The 17,044-nt window shown below is 44.9% G+C and overlaps 1 protein-coding gene across 1 annotated transcript in view; it reads left to right on the top strand.

The window, feature by feature from the left end:
• The window catches only part of OCA2 (OCA2 melanosomal transmembrane protein), an 866,379-nt gene that overhangs the window by 580,399 nt on the left and 268,936 nt on the right, over window positions 1-17,044 (top strand). The window contains exons 16-17 of the mRNA XM_069204281.1: window positions 4,773-4,830; window positions 6,795-6,903. Coding sequence (XP_069060382.1) covers window positions 4,773-4,830; window positions 6,795-6,903 — 167 coding nt within the window. The remainder of the gene's footprint in view (window positions 1-4,772; window positions 4,831-6,794; window positions 6,904-17,044) is intronic.

Below are 17,044 nucleotides of genomic sequence, written 5' to 3'. Positions count from 1 at the left end.
ATCCTAGGATTTCTTGTGACTGATCATGGCCTCTGCGAAGTATGGCGTCTTGTTCATCCGACGGACCTGGAATGCACATATTTGTCGGTTTATGGTATGCAATCACAGTTGGAGTTTTTTCTTGATGGCCCACCATTTACTTCCTGTTCTCTGCAAGACTTCAGTATCCGAGGAAAAGCTTTTGAACCATGCACCTGTTACCCTAGAGGCTGGTCTGGGTCTACTGTGTCCAATTCACAAACCCTGGTGTCTCAACCTGTCCATAAACAAGCACAGGTAAGACGACACACAGCTATCAGCCCATGTGCATGCTTACCGGGAGACCAATTATGGTTTGGCCGCCTCTACCCTGATATTGTGGAAGGCAGAAAAGGTGACCATCAGGGGACAGATGAGGGATACAGCCCTGTCTAACCAGCAGAGGAAGGAGCATCAGAAAATACCAGAAGCTGACATAGCCCACCTCACGCATGCTTATAAGGACCACCCTTCCACTATCACCAGACGCAGCCTGGAGATGGTGCGCATGTAAATCAATACCCTCTTCACCTCTATAGTATTTCTGCAGAAGTTGAAATACCTGCTTTATGTACAGGAAGAGAAGGCAGGACATCTTCTGGCAGCACAGCTTAAGTGGAGGGCTAGGCAGGAATGCACATTCCTGCTATCATTACTGACTCTGGGGCTCTGGTCACTGAGCCACAGGAAATTGCAGATGCATTTGCATCCTATTATGAGACCCTCTACTTCCCAGAAATTGCAGAAGAAACAGATCAGATAAACACCTTACTGGACTTCTGACACTACCAACTCAGTTCTCTTCTGGACCTGTGGATCCTGTGCCAGGAAGGAGGACTGCTGTGCTTCTACAGGGACTGCCACTCTGCTAAGCTTCTACTATGCTGGACTCCTGATTTGCTGAGCTGACCTGCTGCCCTCTTGCCTGGGAGTGAGAAGCACTGGACACGCATCTCTATGGTGACTCCAAAGACTTGCTGGCTTGCCTCCTGTTTTCTGAAGTCTCAGGGACCGAAATAATTCAAAATTACCTGCTACAGCTCCTGGACCCATCTTGAATCAGCTCCTGCCTCCCAAGAGGGGCCCCTCCAGTCCTGGGCCCTTGGAAATGGCTTTTGGCTCCTGAAATCAAGCTTCTGGGCTCTTTGTAACCACAAATGGGTCTGCTTGCACCAGAATTGTGCCGCTCACCCGAAGAAGCAGCACAAGTAGCTGCAAGTCTGTCACTTCCCACAGCAATGATCAGTGCTCGCAGACACCTATGCGCAACACCCAGCTGAGTTTTGGCACCCGCAAACCGTTGCCAGAGATGCTTTCCTTGCTTCCAAGTAACTTCTTCCCTTCGAATGGGACTCCTGGTCCAGTTCCTGAGAAATTAAAACTTCAGCAGGATTTATCTGGGACTGTATCCAACTGGGGCTCCGTTGTAGTTGGCCTGAGGTTTTGGTTTTCACCTGGTCTAGAGCGACCAGATATATCTGGTTTGCACTTTATGCTTTTAAGCACTATTACATGTTAATCATTAAAAATTGATATCTCGACTTCTACTGGATTCTTGTTATTATGGTCTTGTTTTTCTGGTAAAATGAAGCTTTATTTTTTATAACCATGTGTGGTCTTTTTTTTTTTTGTAGTCTCTGTTTTACTGTTGAAGTGTTGCACAAATACTTTACACATTGCCTCTTAAGTTATACCTGATTGCTCTGTGCTGAGCCACTGGAGAGTGATCACAGGTTAATTTATGGTGTGTACCTGACTTACCCTGACTATGACTGTGGTTCCTGTTTGGATAGGGTGCATACCTCTGCTAACCAGTAACCCTATTTCTAACAGTGTATTTACCTCTGAAAACCTTACTTGTCCCAGCCCTTACCACATGAGAATATGCCATGGCAGGATGATGACCCAATAAGTGCCTGAAACTCCAAAGCAACACAAGATACCCTGAAAGGAGTACCGCCTTACAGGAGAAAAAGTGTAGATCAGTACACACTTAAGCATATGACCCAAGAAATGCCTCAAAGCAACGCAAGAGACCATGAGAAGAAGCGTTTTTTGGTCTTATTTGATTTCGATAAATATTGCCTATTTTTCTAAACTGGTGTGGTGTCTATTTTGTAGTGGTTTCACTGTATTACTGTGTGTGTTGGTACAGATACTTTACACATTGTTTCTGAGTTAAGCCTGCCTGCTCGTGCCAAGCTACCAAGGGGCTGAGTGGTGTTTAACCAAGTGTATTTCTCCTTTGCCCTGACTAGAGTGAGGGCCCTTGCTTGGATAGGGGGTAACCTGACTGCCAACCAAAGACCACATTTCTAATACCAATCATATGTCGGAATGTTTTAGAAAATTGTGGGCAATTTCATTACCTCTTCCTGACCGAGAATGAAGGGGCATAGTGACCACTTTCCCAACCTGGCCGAGAGGCTGAGAAGTAGAACAGATGCTGCAAACTCCTCAGGCCCATTACCCCTTATTTCCTGTCCTTGTGAAAGCTTGATGACCAATGTTTGTACACCCACTCCTCTAGTCCCCTTTCCTCTGCAGAGTGACCAGCACTGCTCCAACTGATGCTACGGAGATGGATGAGGATGGGCAGATGACTGCCACTGTATCCTCCTGATGACATTGGGATGCCATAACAACTATCCTTGTCTGTGCCATATTCTAGATAGACAAACAGCTGCTGGAGGCGGACGGTGCAGCTGACAGCTTGCCCTGGCAGTGTGGAAGAGTCAATCAATCAAATAAATTTGTAGAGCGCGCTACTCACCCGTGAGGGTCTCAAGGTGCTGGGGGGGGGGGGCTGGGCTGTCACTGGTTGAATAGCCATGTCTTGAGGTTCTTTCTGAAGACCAGTAGGTCTTTGGTTTTGCGAAGGTCGGTGTGGAGGGAGTTCCAGGTTTTGGGGGCGAGGTAGGAGAAAGACCTGCCTCCTGTGGTGGTGCGCTGGATGCGGGGGACTGTGGCTAGGGCGAGGTCGGCTGTTCGGAGGTTGCGTGTGGGAGTTTACTCTTTCATTGAGGTAGGTTGGGCCGGTGTTGTGGAGGGATTTGTGTGCGTGGATGAGGATCTTGAATGTTATTCTCTTGTCTATGGGGAGCCAGTGAAGGGATTTGAGGTGTGGTGAGATTCGTTCGTGGCGGGGGAGGCCAAGGACGAAGTGCGCGGCTGTATTCTGGATTCTTTGGAGTTTGAGTGTGGTGCCGGCGTAGAGGGTGTTGTCGTAGTCCAGTCTGCTGATGAGTGCGTGGGTGACTGTCTTTCTGGTTTCTGGGGGATCCATTTGAAGGATTTTTTTTTTAGAGTGCGGAGTGTGTGGAAGCAAGAGGAGGTTAGAGCATTGATTTGCTGTGTCATGGAGAGGGAGGGGTCGAGGAAGATGCCGAGGTTGCGTTCGTGGGTTGGGGGGGGTGGGTGCGGGGCCTAGGGCGGTGGGCCACCAGGAGTCATCCCATGTGGTTTTGTTGGGGCCGAAGATGATGATTTCGCTTTTGTTTGAGTTGAGCTTGAGGTGGTTAGTGGTCATCCAGTTGGCGGTGTCTAGGAGAGCGGCGTGTAGGTTGGTTTTGGCGGTGGTGGGGTTGCGGGTGAGGGAGAGTATGAGTTGGGTGTCCTCTGCATAGGAGAGGATAGTGATTCCGTGTGCTCAGAGAATGTTGGCTAGGGGGATCATGTAGATGTTGAAGAGTGTGGGGCTGAGGGAGGACCCTTGGGGGACTCCGCAGGTGATCTTGGTAGTGTTGGAGTGGAAGGGCGGAAGGCGGACTCTCTGGGTTCGGTTGGTGAGGAAGGAGGTGAGCCAGTCTAAGGCTTTGTGGCAGATTCCTATGTTGTGTAGCTGTGTGCGGAGTGTGTGGCGGCAGACGGTGTCAAAAGCTGCGGAGAGGTCTAGGAGGATGAGTGCGACGGTCTCGCCTTTGTCGACTTTGGTCCTGATGTCGTCAGTGAATGCGATGAGGGTGTTTTCTGTGCTGTGGTTTTGCGAAACCCAGATTGAGAGGGGTCAAGGGCGTTGGTTGCTTCGAGGAAGTGGGATAGGCGGGTGTTGACTAATTTCTCTTCAACCTTGGCGGGGAAAGGGAGGAGGGAGATGGGGAGGTAGTTGGAGAGGATCTCCGGGTCGGCTTTTTTTTAAATTTTTTTTTTTTTTAGGAGAGCGGTAATTTCCGCGTGCTTCCAGGGGTCTGGGTAGGTGGCAGTCGAAAGAGGAGTTGATTATGTTGTAGAGTATGGGGGCGATGGTAGGGCTAGCTTTGTTGTAGATGCGGTGTGGACAGGGGGAGTCACAATTTCACACTGAAAAAAGAATAAAGACACACGGAGATTCCTTCCATGTACTGCGGGGAAATACCCAACAATCTAATCAGATGCCTGTTCTCGCCCTAAAGAAAAAATGCATATAAAAGGCACAAACGATTTCAATATTCCACATTGATAAAGTGGTCATGCCATCCGCAATCCAGTTGATATAATTTGATACATAAAGTCACACGCAGCGCGTTGAGGGAGGTGTAGTGGCATACCTTCTCAATGTTGAAGATTGTTTTTTTTTTAGTGTTATTAGAAAATACAGAAAAGATTAATATTTTTAATTGTTGATTACGTTTTATAATAGTCTCTAAACTGCCCCAATTACCCTTGACAAAACTTAAAGGCACGTGTATAAAGAAAAGATTAATGGAATCTAGTTTGTAGTTGACTAATTGTGTTTGCTATTAGCAAAGGTAATACTTTTTAACATTTTCTTACAGGCAAATTTCACAGGAAGATAAAAACTGGGAAACCAACATTCAGGAATTACAAAAAAAGGTTAGATGATTATTTAATCGGTATTCTCTACTTGTTTGTTTTGAGTAGGTGTAAAATGTTAATCCTTGAAAGGGATGTTGGGTACATTTTGGCTAAAAGTGGAAAATCTTAGACAAGGCCTGCCCCTGTCTCTGTTTTTGCCTTGTACAATGCTGTTCTTGGATAGAAAGCAGCATAAGAAATAGCTGGCGACATGTTTGGACTTCGTGCATCTGACACAACTTTATGGATGCAAAAACCCTTCTCGACGATAATGGCAACACGTTGTTGCTGAAAAAAAAAAAGGAGATGAGTGGAATGCTTGCAAATGTTCAGCCACTTGCAATCATGTACAATGCATCCCAGACCATGGGTTTTGCCCACTAGTTTAAAACACAAAATTACCCTACTACTGCTTGACTTAGTTTGAACCGGTTTCCCCTGAAGGAATGACAACCCAAAAGGGTTGTTTAGGGGCTCTCACACACCACCCTACGGTGTCATGCATCATCTGGTCTCATCCTGGTCCCTTTAAACAAGGGTGGGCTCATCAATCATTGGCACAGGTGATTCAGTGGCATATTAGGTAGTAGGATGGCATGGTATCCTTGGCATGAGTGTAACAATAGGGACAGGCTTCCACCAACCCGTATATGGTGCCAGTATACCCCATTTAGGGTGTTAATACTACCTTGGAATAAGCAAGTAGGTCTGCCTGAAATTGTGTTGCGATGTGTGTCTAATGACTGACATTACAAGACAATTTATCAAATGATGACAGAAGACATAGAAGACTAGGATAGGGTGTAAACATGTAATTAGTCCAGATGAAAGCCCAGGACCATTGACAGGCCATTCAGAGAGCTGAAACATGTCATCAACAAGTTACAGTGGTAGGGTAGTTGCCCTCCTCCCCCAAAGAACACCCCTTCATTTAGACTTTTAACCATACCAATGGCACCCAAGAATAACGGGACTAGGTATTTTTAAACTTTTAGATCCCAATAAGAATAATAGTCAAAGAGCTACCTGGATGATAGATGAGCCCACCCTGGTTTATGGGGACCAGGGTGAGATCCGATGATGAAGCATGACACCCGTAGGGGGGTGTGAGGGTCACTAACCAACCCTGTTGGGTTTCTTTCCTTCAGGAGAAACAATCTGAAGCGAAGTCAAAAAGGTTGTAGAATACTTTTTTGTGGTAAATTAGTGATTTTGACATGCAGTATTCTGATTCCCCTATACATCAGTGTAGAAAATGACTTTCCCCTCCCCACGCACAGTGAATGAGGGTAAAAGGTAAGGGTATTTTTGCCCACTGTGCCATTTCAGACAGGACCCAAATATACAAATCAAATCTGGTACTGCTTCCTTAGAAATAGTCCTGCCCAGCCTGCTTAGCAAGATTCTCTTTAGACAGGAACACAATCAAAAGATCCTCTCTAGGCAGGAACACAACCAACCTCAGGTATTTTGGACCTCATCAGTGAGCCGTAAGTTGAGTCCTGTAGCACAATAAGCACATGGCCCTCATCTGCCCTACCTGCCACATGGAGGGCATCACACTGAATCACAAAGGTGATGGGTGAAATGCTTGCAAAAGTCTTAGGCTTAGTGTTATGTCCATCAGTTTTCATGCAGGTGTAGATGCTTTCCTCTTAGTGATAGTTTTGTTTACAAATGCCAAGAGGTGTGCCGGTACAGATCACATTTTAGAAAAATATGTAGTGCCGTTATTTACTTCAGTATATTGTACATTCTGTGTCGTTAATTCTGAAAAATAGGCAAGCATTTCCACATTTAAAAAACAATCTAGTACTATTTTTTTTTTTATGTGAATGCAATAATTTCGCTGTTTTGCATAATATAATGGCTCTGGTTGCTTTACAAAAAGTGATGTAATGAGCCTATGTATTTAGCAGCATTAATGCAAGCAATACAATAATAGTGTAAACACAATGTGTTCTTGATTCCCTTTATTACAGCACAGTATAACAGACAAAATACTACTCGTCAAGTGCCTGACTATATTGGCGATTGTTATTCTCATGTTCTTTCTCAATTCATTTGTGCAAGGCATCCATCTGGAGCTCGGTAAGTTTGATTTCTCTTGTGTTAATCACACTTCATTTTAAACAAGCATTGGCAAATCCTTAGAGTGCTGGTTCAACAATTTTGATTTTTTGCAAGCATTTGCATCAATTTTTTTAAAAAGGGACAACCACCTAACTGTAACGAGAATATGCTCGCCATAAATGTTAACTGTTTAAAAAGTATTTCAGTTGTATCATGGATTTTACCATTTTTTGTGAGGGTTACAAGAAAAAATAACCCAACTTAAATACTTTTTAACAGCACCGGAAATAAACTTTCATCTATCTAGACATGTGAAGTGTAAGCAAAATATATATATATTTTTTAAATCTAACAAAGCATATTAAAAAATCACACTTATAAAGAGTCCTGTCACTGAAGCGAATGGAATTTTTTGTAAGTGGATGTGAACAGTGTACACAAGCTTTCTGGAGTCACTCAGATTTGAAGGGAGACAATCGATAAAGTGGGATATCCTATTGCCCTGTGCTGTATGCTGTGGTGAGCAGAAACAAAATGTGAATGACATAACAGACCAATGTATGAAGCCTCTTAACCAAAAGTACCTTCATATATGTACATTATGTATGATTTTTTTTGAGAAAGCAGTAGTCTGGCAAGATTGCTAAATTTGTCTTAAAGGCTAGGCACTAAAAGTTCCTGTTGTGGCAGGTTGTTTTTTTTGATGTGCAGTCTGCTTTGCTAGTGTTTCTATGAGGCTTGTCAAATTGAGCTCATGCAGTTGTCAACCATATATGTGTACACAAGAAGTGAGCTTAAGTCAGGCTTCTTGGTAGGAAGCAAATTGGAGGGCCCTCATTCCAAACCTTGTTAATGGCAGTTTCTATTCCTTGATGGCACTTGATCTCCCTCCTGAGGTGCTTGATGTTATCCATGCTCCAAAGTATCTCTCTACTAAATATATTTGCTCAGGACACTGGGACAAATTTGTGGCCTATTGTCTGGTCTGCAACTCAGAACTCCTACAGGCCAAACTGTTAAATGTTTTGATGTTAATTATATATTTGGCCAAGCCATGTCTTACAGTAGACAAAATTAAAGGTTATTTGTTGGCCCTTTCGACCTTTTTGCATTTGCTGGACCGGCTGTCCTTGTTCAAGTCACCTGTAGTGATGTGGTTTATTAAATGTTTAACACATGTTCCCTCAAACTGTTTGTGATGCCACAATGGGATCTTAATGTGGTCCTCATGTGTATTACCTTTTGAGCCAATGAACAGTTGCTTATTGAGTCTTCTGATTCAACACCATCTTCCTCATTGCAATCACTTCTGCTCATTGCGTGAGTGAGCTTCAGCTTCTTTTGGTGCAGCTGCCCTACATCATGTTTTTCCCCTCTCACACTAGTGTTGAGTACGAGGGCTACCTTTTGCCTACCGTGATGACTCCTTTTCAAGTTTGACAGTGACAATCCATCACACTCCCCATTTATTGCCTCCCCCACCTCTTGAAAGAAGACAGGCTCCATTGGCTGGACCCCAAAAGAGCTTTAAGCGTTCCTATTGAATGCTCTAAGGACCATCAGATGGCAGGTTAGCTGTTGTGGCCTTCTTGAGGCCAAAGAAGAACAACGTAGTGCAGAAAAGGACTTTATCAAAGTGGATAGTCCTCTCTATGAAGATTTGCTACTCATTGACCTGGATTAATTCACCAGAAAGGCTGAGAGCCCATTCCCGGACTAAGGCTGCTACTACTTTGTTGGCATGTGACGTGCCTGTCTCAGACATCTGCCAAAGTGTGGTGTGGGCACTGATGCTCATGTTCACAAAGCACTGCTTCCTTAACAGCCTGATCTGAAAGGAAGGGTATTGCGCCCTTTAAGTCCTGCAAAATTTGCTGGTCTAAGCCCACCACACAAACCATCCACCTTCCGAAAAAATAGGCAAGCATTTCCACATTTAAATAACCACCCAGTACTAATTTTTCTAAATGTCAATTAAATAATTTCCTCCGTTTAGCATGATATAATGGCTCTGCTTTGCTACCTGCTCTAAAGGTAAGGGATCTCCTGTTATAAGTATCTGTAGGAGGCTGGCCTGGCTTATAGTGGGTACCAGTGGTACACCTTGTGCCAGGTCCAGCTGTCCCTTATTAGTAGAGTGTAGTAGTGTTCTAGCAGCTTAGGCTGATAAAGGTAGCTATAGTAGAGCAGCCAAGGCTGAACTAGGAGACAGGCAAAGCTCATGCAATACCACTTACATGATATAGGTACTATATCATAAGAAAGACAATACTCAGTGTTACTGAAAATAAAGGTACTTTATTTTAGTGACAATGTGCCAAAAATATCTCAGAGGATATACTCCCTTAGGAGGTAAGTAACATAGGTAAAATATACACAATAAACCAAATCAGGTAAGTAAAACAGTCAGAAAGTAGTACAAACATTGTAGACTACAATAGGATGCAATAGGCCTGGGGGCAACACAAACCATATACTAAGAAAGTGGAATACAAACCATGAATGGACCCCTAGGCTAGTGTAGTGTGTAGAGGGTCGCTGTGAGTGTCAGAAAACACTAAGGGTGTAAAAGATACCCCACCCCAAGACCCTGGAAAGTAGGAGTAAAGTACTACTATTTCCCCAGAAACACACTAAAGTCGTGATGAGGGATTTTGCAAGGACCACAACAGACTGCAAAGCACTGAAGATGGATTGGTGGACTTGAAGACCTGCAATGGAAGGGGACCAAGTCCAAGAGTCACTAAAATGTCCAGGGAGGCGGGAGCCCACTAAACCCCAGATGAAGATGCAAAATGGCTGCCTCCAGTTGGAAGAAGCTGCAGGTTTTGCAACAACGGAAGGAGGTAGGAAGTTCTTCTTTGTGCAGAAGATGTCCCACGGCGTGCTGGAGGATGCAGAGTTGTTTCCTTGGCAAAATACCGCAAACAAGCCTTGCTAGCTTCAAGAGTCTGGGTTGGAGAAAAAGGGTGCTGCCCGGGCCTAAGAAGGACCAGGATGTCACCACTTGAGAGAGGAGACAGAGGGTCCCCTCAGCAACACAGAGAACCTACACACAAGCAGGAGGCACCCGCAGAAGTCCTTGAACACGGGTTCAAGAAGTCTGAGCACGGCAGTCATCTCAACACTGCAAAGAGAGGTCCCACGACACCAGAGATCAACTCAGGGAGCTGAGCATCGCAGGACAGTGCTGGGGACCTAGGCTCGGCTGTGCATGCAGGATTTCTTGGAAGTTTGCACAGAAGCCCTTGTAGCTGCAGATCACGCGGTGCACAGGATTACTGTCTGGGGAGGGGAGGCAAGGACTTACCTCCTCCAAATTTTGACAGTTGGACCACTGGACAGTCTGGGTCACTTGGGTCCACCACTGGTTTTCCAGGGGTCACGCTTGTCAGGATGATGGGGGTCCTAGAGTACCGGTGAAGCTGAAGTTTGATGCTTGATGAAGCAGAGGGAAGATTCCGTCGACACACAGGAGATTACTTCATGGCTTCCAGTGCAGGGTGAAGGCAGACAGCCCTCAGATCACGCACCACCAGGAAATAGTCGAGAAAGCCGGCAGGATTAGGCACTACAATGTCGCTGGTAATCTTCTGGCTACTTTGCAGTTTTGCAGGCGTCCTGGAGCAGTCAGCGGTCGATCCTTGGCAGAAGTCGAAGAGAGAAGTGCAGAGGAGTCCTGCTCGATTCTTGTAAGTCATAATCTGCGGAAAAGCCCACTGGAGAGACCCTAAATAGCCCTCAGAGGAGGATTGACCACCTAGTCAGGTAAGGACCTATCCAGAGGGGTCTCTGATGTCACCTGCTGGCACTGGCCACTCAGAGGGCTCCAGAGTGCCCTCACACCTCTGGAAACAAGATGGCAGGGTTCTGGGACACACTGGAGGAGCTCTGGGCACCACCCCTGGGGTGGTGATGGACAGGGGAGTGGTCACTTCCCTTTCCTTGGTCCAGTTTAGCGGCCAATCAGGGACAGGGGGTTCCCTAAACCGGTGTAGACTGGCTTATGCAAGGAGGGCACCATCTGTGCCCTTCAAAGCATTTCCAGAGGCTTAGAGAGACTACCCCTCCCCAGCCTTTAACACCTATTTCCAGAGGGAGAGGGTGTAACACCCTCTCTTGGAGGAAATTCTTTGTTCTGCCTTCCTGGGACTGGGCTGACCAGACCCCAGGAGGGCAGAGCCCTGTCTGTGGGGTGTCAGCAGCAGTAGCTGCAGAGAAAACCCCAGAGAGCTGGGTTGGCACTACGGGGGGTCCATAGTGGAGCCCCCAGGATGCATAGAATTGGCTCCCCATTACCAGATTTGGAATATGGGGACAATTCCATGATCTTAGACATGTTACATGGCCATATTCGGAGTTACCATTGTGAAGCTACATATAGGTATTGACCTATATGTAGTGCACGCGTGTAATGGTGCCCCCACACTCACAAAGTCCGGGGAAATGGCCCTGAACTATGTGAGGGCACCTTTGCTACTGCAAGGTTGCCCTCACACTTAGTAACTTTGCACCTAACCTTCAGCAAGTGAAGGTTAGACATATAGGTGACTTAGAAGTTACTTAAGTGCAGTGAAAATGGCTGTGAAATAACGTGTGCGTTATTTCACTCAGGCTGCAGTGGCAGTCCTATGTAAAGGTTTGTCCGAGCTCTCTATGGGTGGCAAAAGAAATGCTGCAGCCCATAGGGTTCTCCTGGAATCCCAATACCCTGGGTACCTAGGTTCCATATACTAGGGAATTATAAGGGTGTTCCAGTATGCCAATTTAATTTGGTAAAAGTGGTCACTAGCCTATAGTGACAAATTTAAGGGCAGAGAGAGCATGAGCACTGAGGTTCTGATTAGCAGAGCCTCAGTGACAGAGTTAGGCACTACAAAGGTATACACATTCAGGCCACAAACTGAGCACTGGGGTCCTGGCAGGATCCCAGTGAGACAGGCAAAAACATACTGACATACATGTAAAAATGGGGGTAACGTGCCAAGAAAGATGGTACTTTCCTACAGTATCTATCAGAAAACAAGTTATATACCTTTGGCAATGCTTTTTCTGGTAGATATTCAACCGCTGGTTTGCTGTTCTGTGGAGTGGAGCACCACATTGTGTATGATATTACTGATAGCCCTTGCAATCCGAATGTGAGTTAGGAACTATCCTACAGTTTACTAATATCATGGGGTAATCAGGCTGAGAAAAGTGTTTGTTTTTTTCTCCTGTTTTTGAATTTTTGCTTAAGGTATTTTTGCTTCAGGCATTTTAAGCTGTGCAGTTAGCAAAAGTCAATTTTCAAACTTTCTGAAATTCGTTTTTTTCTGAAAGGTGCATTGTCAGCATTTCTAATCTGGTGTATTCTTTTCTTGGACTGAATGTGTTTAAATAGTGTAAATATTAATGTTATTTGTGTTTTTCTACAATAAGTATATTTACCAAGTACTGAATATGCAGTTTTTCCCCTCATTTGTTCAACTATAATATGCAATGCAGGGCAGAATCTATTTTTATGGAGAAAGTGGGGTGGTCTCATTGCCTGGACTCAGTCTTAATTTCATCTTCCTAACGTTCAGCATTGCAGTCTGTGTCAAATGAACCAGGGTGTCAGTTATACCATCCCAGTAAATGACCCAATTTCCCTCTTAAAATTTCAAGATGCCATGACTCCAGCCCTACTCTTGGGTTGTGGAAATTCCCTCAAATTGTCTCATTCTTGTTGGGTAGCTGCTGACCATCACTCATGGTCATGGGGCATTATCCAGTTGGCTCATATTATCGCGGGACGTGAGTGACCTCTTGAAAATTAAAGTGGAAACAGGACTCGTTATTTCCAAGCGTTACTAAAGATGTACGTTTGTTTGCTATTAATATGCTCAAACTTGCAAATGAGTGATTGTAGTGAGGTAAAATACACGTGAAATGAGGAATACTTCTTTTCCATAATCCTTTCTCGCGTGCCTATGTTTAATCGCCTGGGATAGCCTTTTGAAGACACATAACTCGACATAGAACCGGTGAAGAAAACTGGAGAAGGATGTCCCTCGCATCGGACTTGTACCTACGCGATCTTCTACTGGTGGCTATCAAGCGCTTGCTGGCTCCCTCCCGTGGCCACATAATATAAACCTCTCCGTTAGAAACTAAAATAAAAATAAATAAAACTAGCTGACATATTTTTTGTAACTTTGGAGGGATTTATTAATCAAAAGTTATGTTAGGCAATATTTACAAAGAAGGATGTCCTTACAAATGTGTTTTAAATTTGTAAACTCAGTTCTTTACATCCTCTTTACGACAGAAAACGAAGACCGTTTGGGTTCAGCAGATGGAGCAAAGAGACTTTTTAGTCTGTTATATATCTTGAAAAATGCCGTGATTACCATTTAGTTGTAATGTAAACGTAATTAAAGACTGCGATGCCAATATTTAGAATAAAACATATCTAAAACACGACTACCACTGCTTTGTAGAAGCCTAGATGGGACCAATGGATGGTAGCTTCCTGTGACCACCGGTCTACAGTCTGCTGCAAAGTCATTACCACAAGTGAGCCCTTCACTGATATAATCTTTGATTAGTTTAGTGCACACACAGCTTATGGTGTAGGTCCTACCTTCAGCTTTGGGCACTACCAATCTATTTCGGTTTGATCCTTTTAAAACAGAAACAACAAAAGACTACATCCTGTGTATACCACATATGTGTGGATTGTTGTGTCCTCGTGTACAACCAGTTAAAGCACTGGTATGTTGAGAAGTCTAATAAAAACAATGGAGGGGCCCAGGACCAATAATGGCCTGTATCGACATTGTGACCTGATATTCCAGTGCTTGTGTTTCTATTTCACTCTTTGTAATTTAGAACGTTCTACCCTAATTGAGGAGCATGTTCTACTAGCATTATAGCCTTTTGTTTCCTCTGGCTATACCGGATGTTAAAGGCCGTCACTCCTCTTATTGGCTTTTGCCTGCTACTCTGGATGAGAACTTTGGCCTGGGGCCTTCAACGACTGGCTTAGCCCTTCGCCACCGACTGTAATGTTTGAACCTTGTTCATTGGTTGATCGTCCTTTTGCAATACCCGTGAGACCAGGAGAAAGGGAAATGTTTCTGGGCGCCAGTGCACATTCCATGCATTTACTTTTTGAAGGCTAGAACTGGAACCGAGGCAGCCATGGCAGAAAGTTCGCAGCAGAACCACATTGCATCGAGAGAGCAAGCCCAAGATGGTACAGTCATGCTCGAGTTGACACCACTCGACTAAACCAGAATAATTCTGTAAACGTGTTTCCAAAATGTATCTAGAAAGCCTAGGTTTTAGAGGCAGTTCTTAATGGGAACTAATAAAATAATCCTGGGGTACTTTACACATGACTGCTGAGCACTATTTATCACTAGCAGTGCACAGCGCCAGTGTCTATGAGAAAACTGCTTGATTAATCAATGTTGGTTGTACAGCAGACCAATGCATTTAGAAAGCTCTGCCTGCGTGCCCCGCTCTAAGGGATATCTATTAAAAAAGGCTCTGTGCCTTGAGAAGTAGTACAAGTTATAAATACTGTGTAATGATCTAAAGTCCATCACTTCGGTCTCTTTCTGTGCCAGTTAATAGCTTATGAAAAAAAAAAAATACAAATATAATTTGCCCAGTATATGTCAAAGTGCTGCCACCATATGTCAAGCATGCCTAAAATAAATAATAATGTACCTCAGCATTCCATGGTGCTAACAGTTGTCTTAGGGTTCTGCTGGAATATTGAATGGTGCTGCTAATGATATGTTACTCATTGGGGCAAAGGGGACACAGATAGGCCACTGACACTGTATTGTGTGGAAAAAAAAAGATGCTTTATTGAAACAGGTGCACATCACAAAACCAACCTCGGCATACCACCTTAGAAAACTAAAACCCCACTATACAAATGTGTTACCTACTTTTCCTACCCTCTACCCCTGAAGACCCATCCCCCACATAACATACCCTGCAGTTCTGTCATGACCTCCTGTGCTCGTGTGATTATAACACTTAAACTTCACCTCCCATTTAAGATTGAATCATTTAATTACATAGAGCTTCTTATGACTTTGTCTTTCGCTTCCTGCTTCGTTCCACTGTGACCTTGTTCACACCCTCCTTCTGTCTGATCCTCCTATGGCTACAACAATAACCTTATCTAAAGCCCTGCAAACATGTGGGCCAACCATCATCACAAAAAGGCACCAACTTGACTTCACCCGTTCCCCTCACCCTCCGATGGTTGTTCCCAGTACTGGTCCAACTCACACTCACCAAAACTCCTTGATCTCCAAAAGATAGAATTCCATCCCAAACTGAGAAAAACCCTACTTCCTCATAGCCCAAATCAGAATGGTTCACCCTACCCAAGCCTTCGTCCCTACGAAAGGGCTTTATTTCTCTTTTCACCTTTCTCCTTGTTTTGTCTATAGCTGCCTGCTTGTTATCACCTGTTCAACTCCTACGGGAAACGAAAGCGGTCCAAGCTACAAAGCACCCTACTCACTGAGACTTTATCTCCCAGAGGCCCTTCTTCATTGACCGTAATACTGACGGACCCTTTTTTACGGACCATGTTGACCATGTGATAAAGAACCTTTCTGTGAGCCAAAAACTATCCCCACACAGTAACCACCACCACCACCAGTGAGGTGGTCATACTGCATCCTCCCTGTTTCCAGTTGTCCGGCCATTCTTCCATGCACCAATGACCTTGCCAGTATAGGCCAAACCCTATGCCTCCTGCCAAATCTCAAGAGATCTGTATATCCCCCTCAAACTCCTGTGAGACACTCATCAGGATGCCATTGAAAAATTTGATAAAGAAATGCCACATTTGCAAATCATCTCTCTCCTGCTGACAAGCACATATGAGGATGTGGCAATGAAAGCCCCAACAGTGCCAGTCCCAGTCTCCTACAAAACGTCTTACCTGCCCGCACCACCATACATGCAAAATTGAGGTGTCCCAGAATTACTTGAACCTCCACGATCGTAACCTTAGGTTTTGCCAGCATTGTTTCCAGTAGCACTGCATACCCATTTCTTTGTCCTAAGATAAACAAGCCTGCATGGCCTCAGAGTCCAAATCCATTCCCAAAAATGGTAGCATTGTTTGTGGTCTAACCGTTTTTTCAGAGGGGCTTTTATGCCCTCCATGACAAGCTCCTAAAAACTTAGAAGCAAACTCTGGCAGTCCGTGGAACCTGCATACCTATACCAGCTTTTTTGGCCAATTTTATTGCTACTTCTACTGAGGAATATGATGCTGATGACGGCTCCTCACCAATAGTCATTTACTGATTGTCCATCCAGCCATGAGTGCCGGATCAGTCGGTACTGGTCCTGCTCCTTCTTGGGAACCTCCCCTATTGGGGAGACAATTATATTTTCAATGGGTTATTCAACAAATGGGTCCACCATTCTGCTTTCTCAAACCTCTCATCAACTTTTCTTGTGTAACCAGCAAGTGTGCCTTAACAGACTTTAGATTTTCTGCCCAGTGACACACCGTAAGACCTCCATACCCTAGTCAGAAACCTTTCTGAAACTCCCCTCCCCTGCAAGATCTCTGCATCCTCCCCATTCGATTAGAACAGGAGCTAAAATACCAGCCTGTCCAGCTTAACCGTCTTATGAGATTAACTCCCCCCACGCCCCCCCCACCGTCCATGTGCCGCCTGTAGGAAAGTTTTTTTCTGGTATAGTTACCCCCACGTTTTGCTTGGTTTCAGTGTTTAGACTGTATTACACTGGGATCCTGCTAATCAAGACCTCAGTGTCTGAGCTCTCTCCTCTACTTTTACACCCCATAATTGGCATACTGGTACACCCATGTAAGTCCCTAGTATATGGTACTCTGGTACGTAGGGCATTGGTGTACCAGGGGTCTCTCATGGGCTGTAGCACGTATTGTGCCACCTATGGGACCTCACACAAACTGTGTCTGCAGGCCTGCCATTGCTGTCTGTGTGAAATGGTCCATTCCCTTTTCCCTTTTCACTTTAGATGTAAGGCTTGCCTTATAACGCAGTCACTACACTTGGACACTGTCACCCTGTGGTAGGCCCCTAAGCCCAAGGGCAGGGTGCATGGTCCTGAGAGTGAGAACTCCTGTATGAGCAGAGGTGCCCCTACAAACCTTAGACTC

Source organism: Pleurodeles waltl, chromosome 8 (genome assembly GCF_031143425.1).
Source record: "Pleurodeles waltl isolate 20211129_DDA chromosome 8, aPleWal1.hap1.20221129, whole genome shotgun sequence".
NCBI classification, from domain to species: Eukaryota; Metazoa; Chordata; class Amphibia; order Caudata; family Salamandridae; genus Pleurodeles; species Pleurodeles waltl.
The sequence above is the reverse complement of the archived record's forward strand: the minus strand, read 5'-3'. Positions and strand labels throughout refer to the sequence as shown.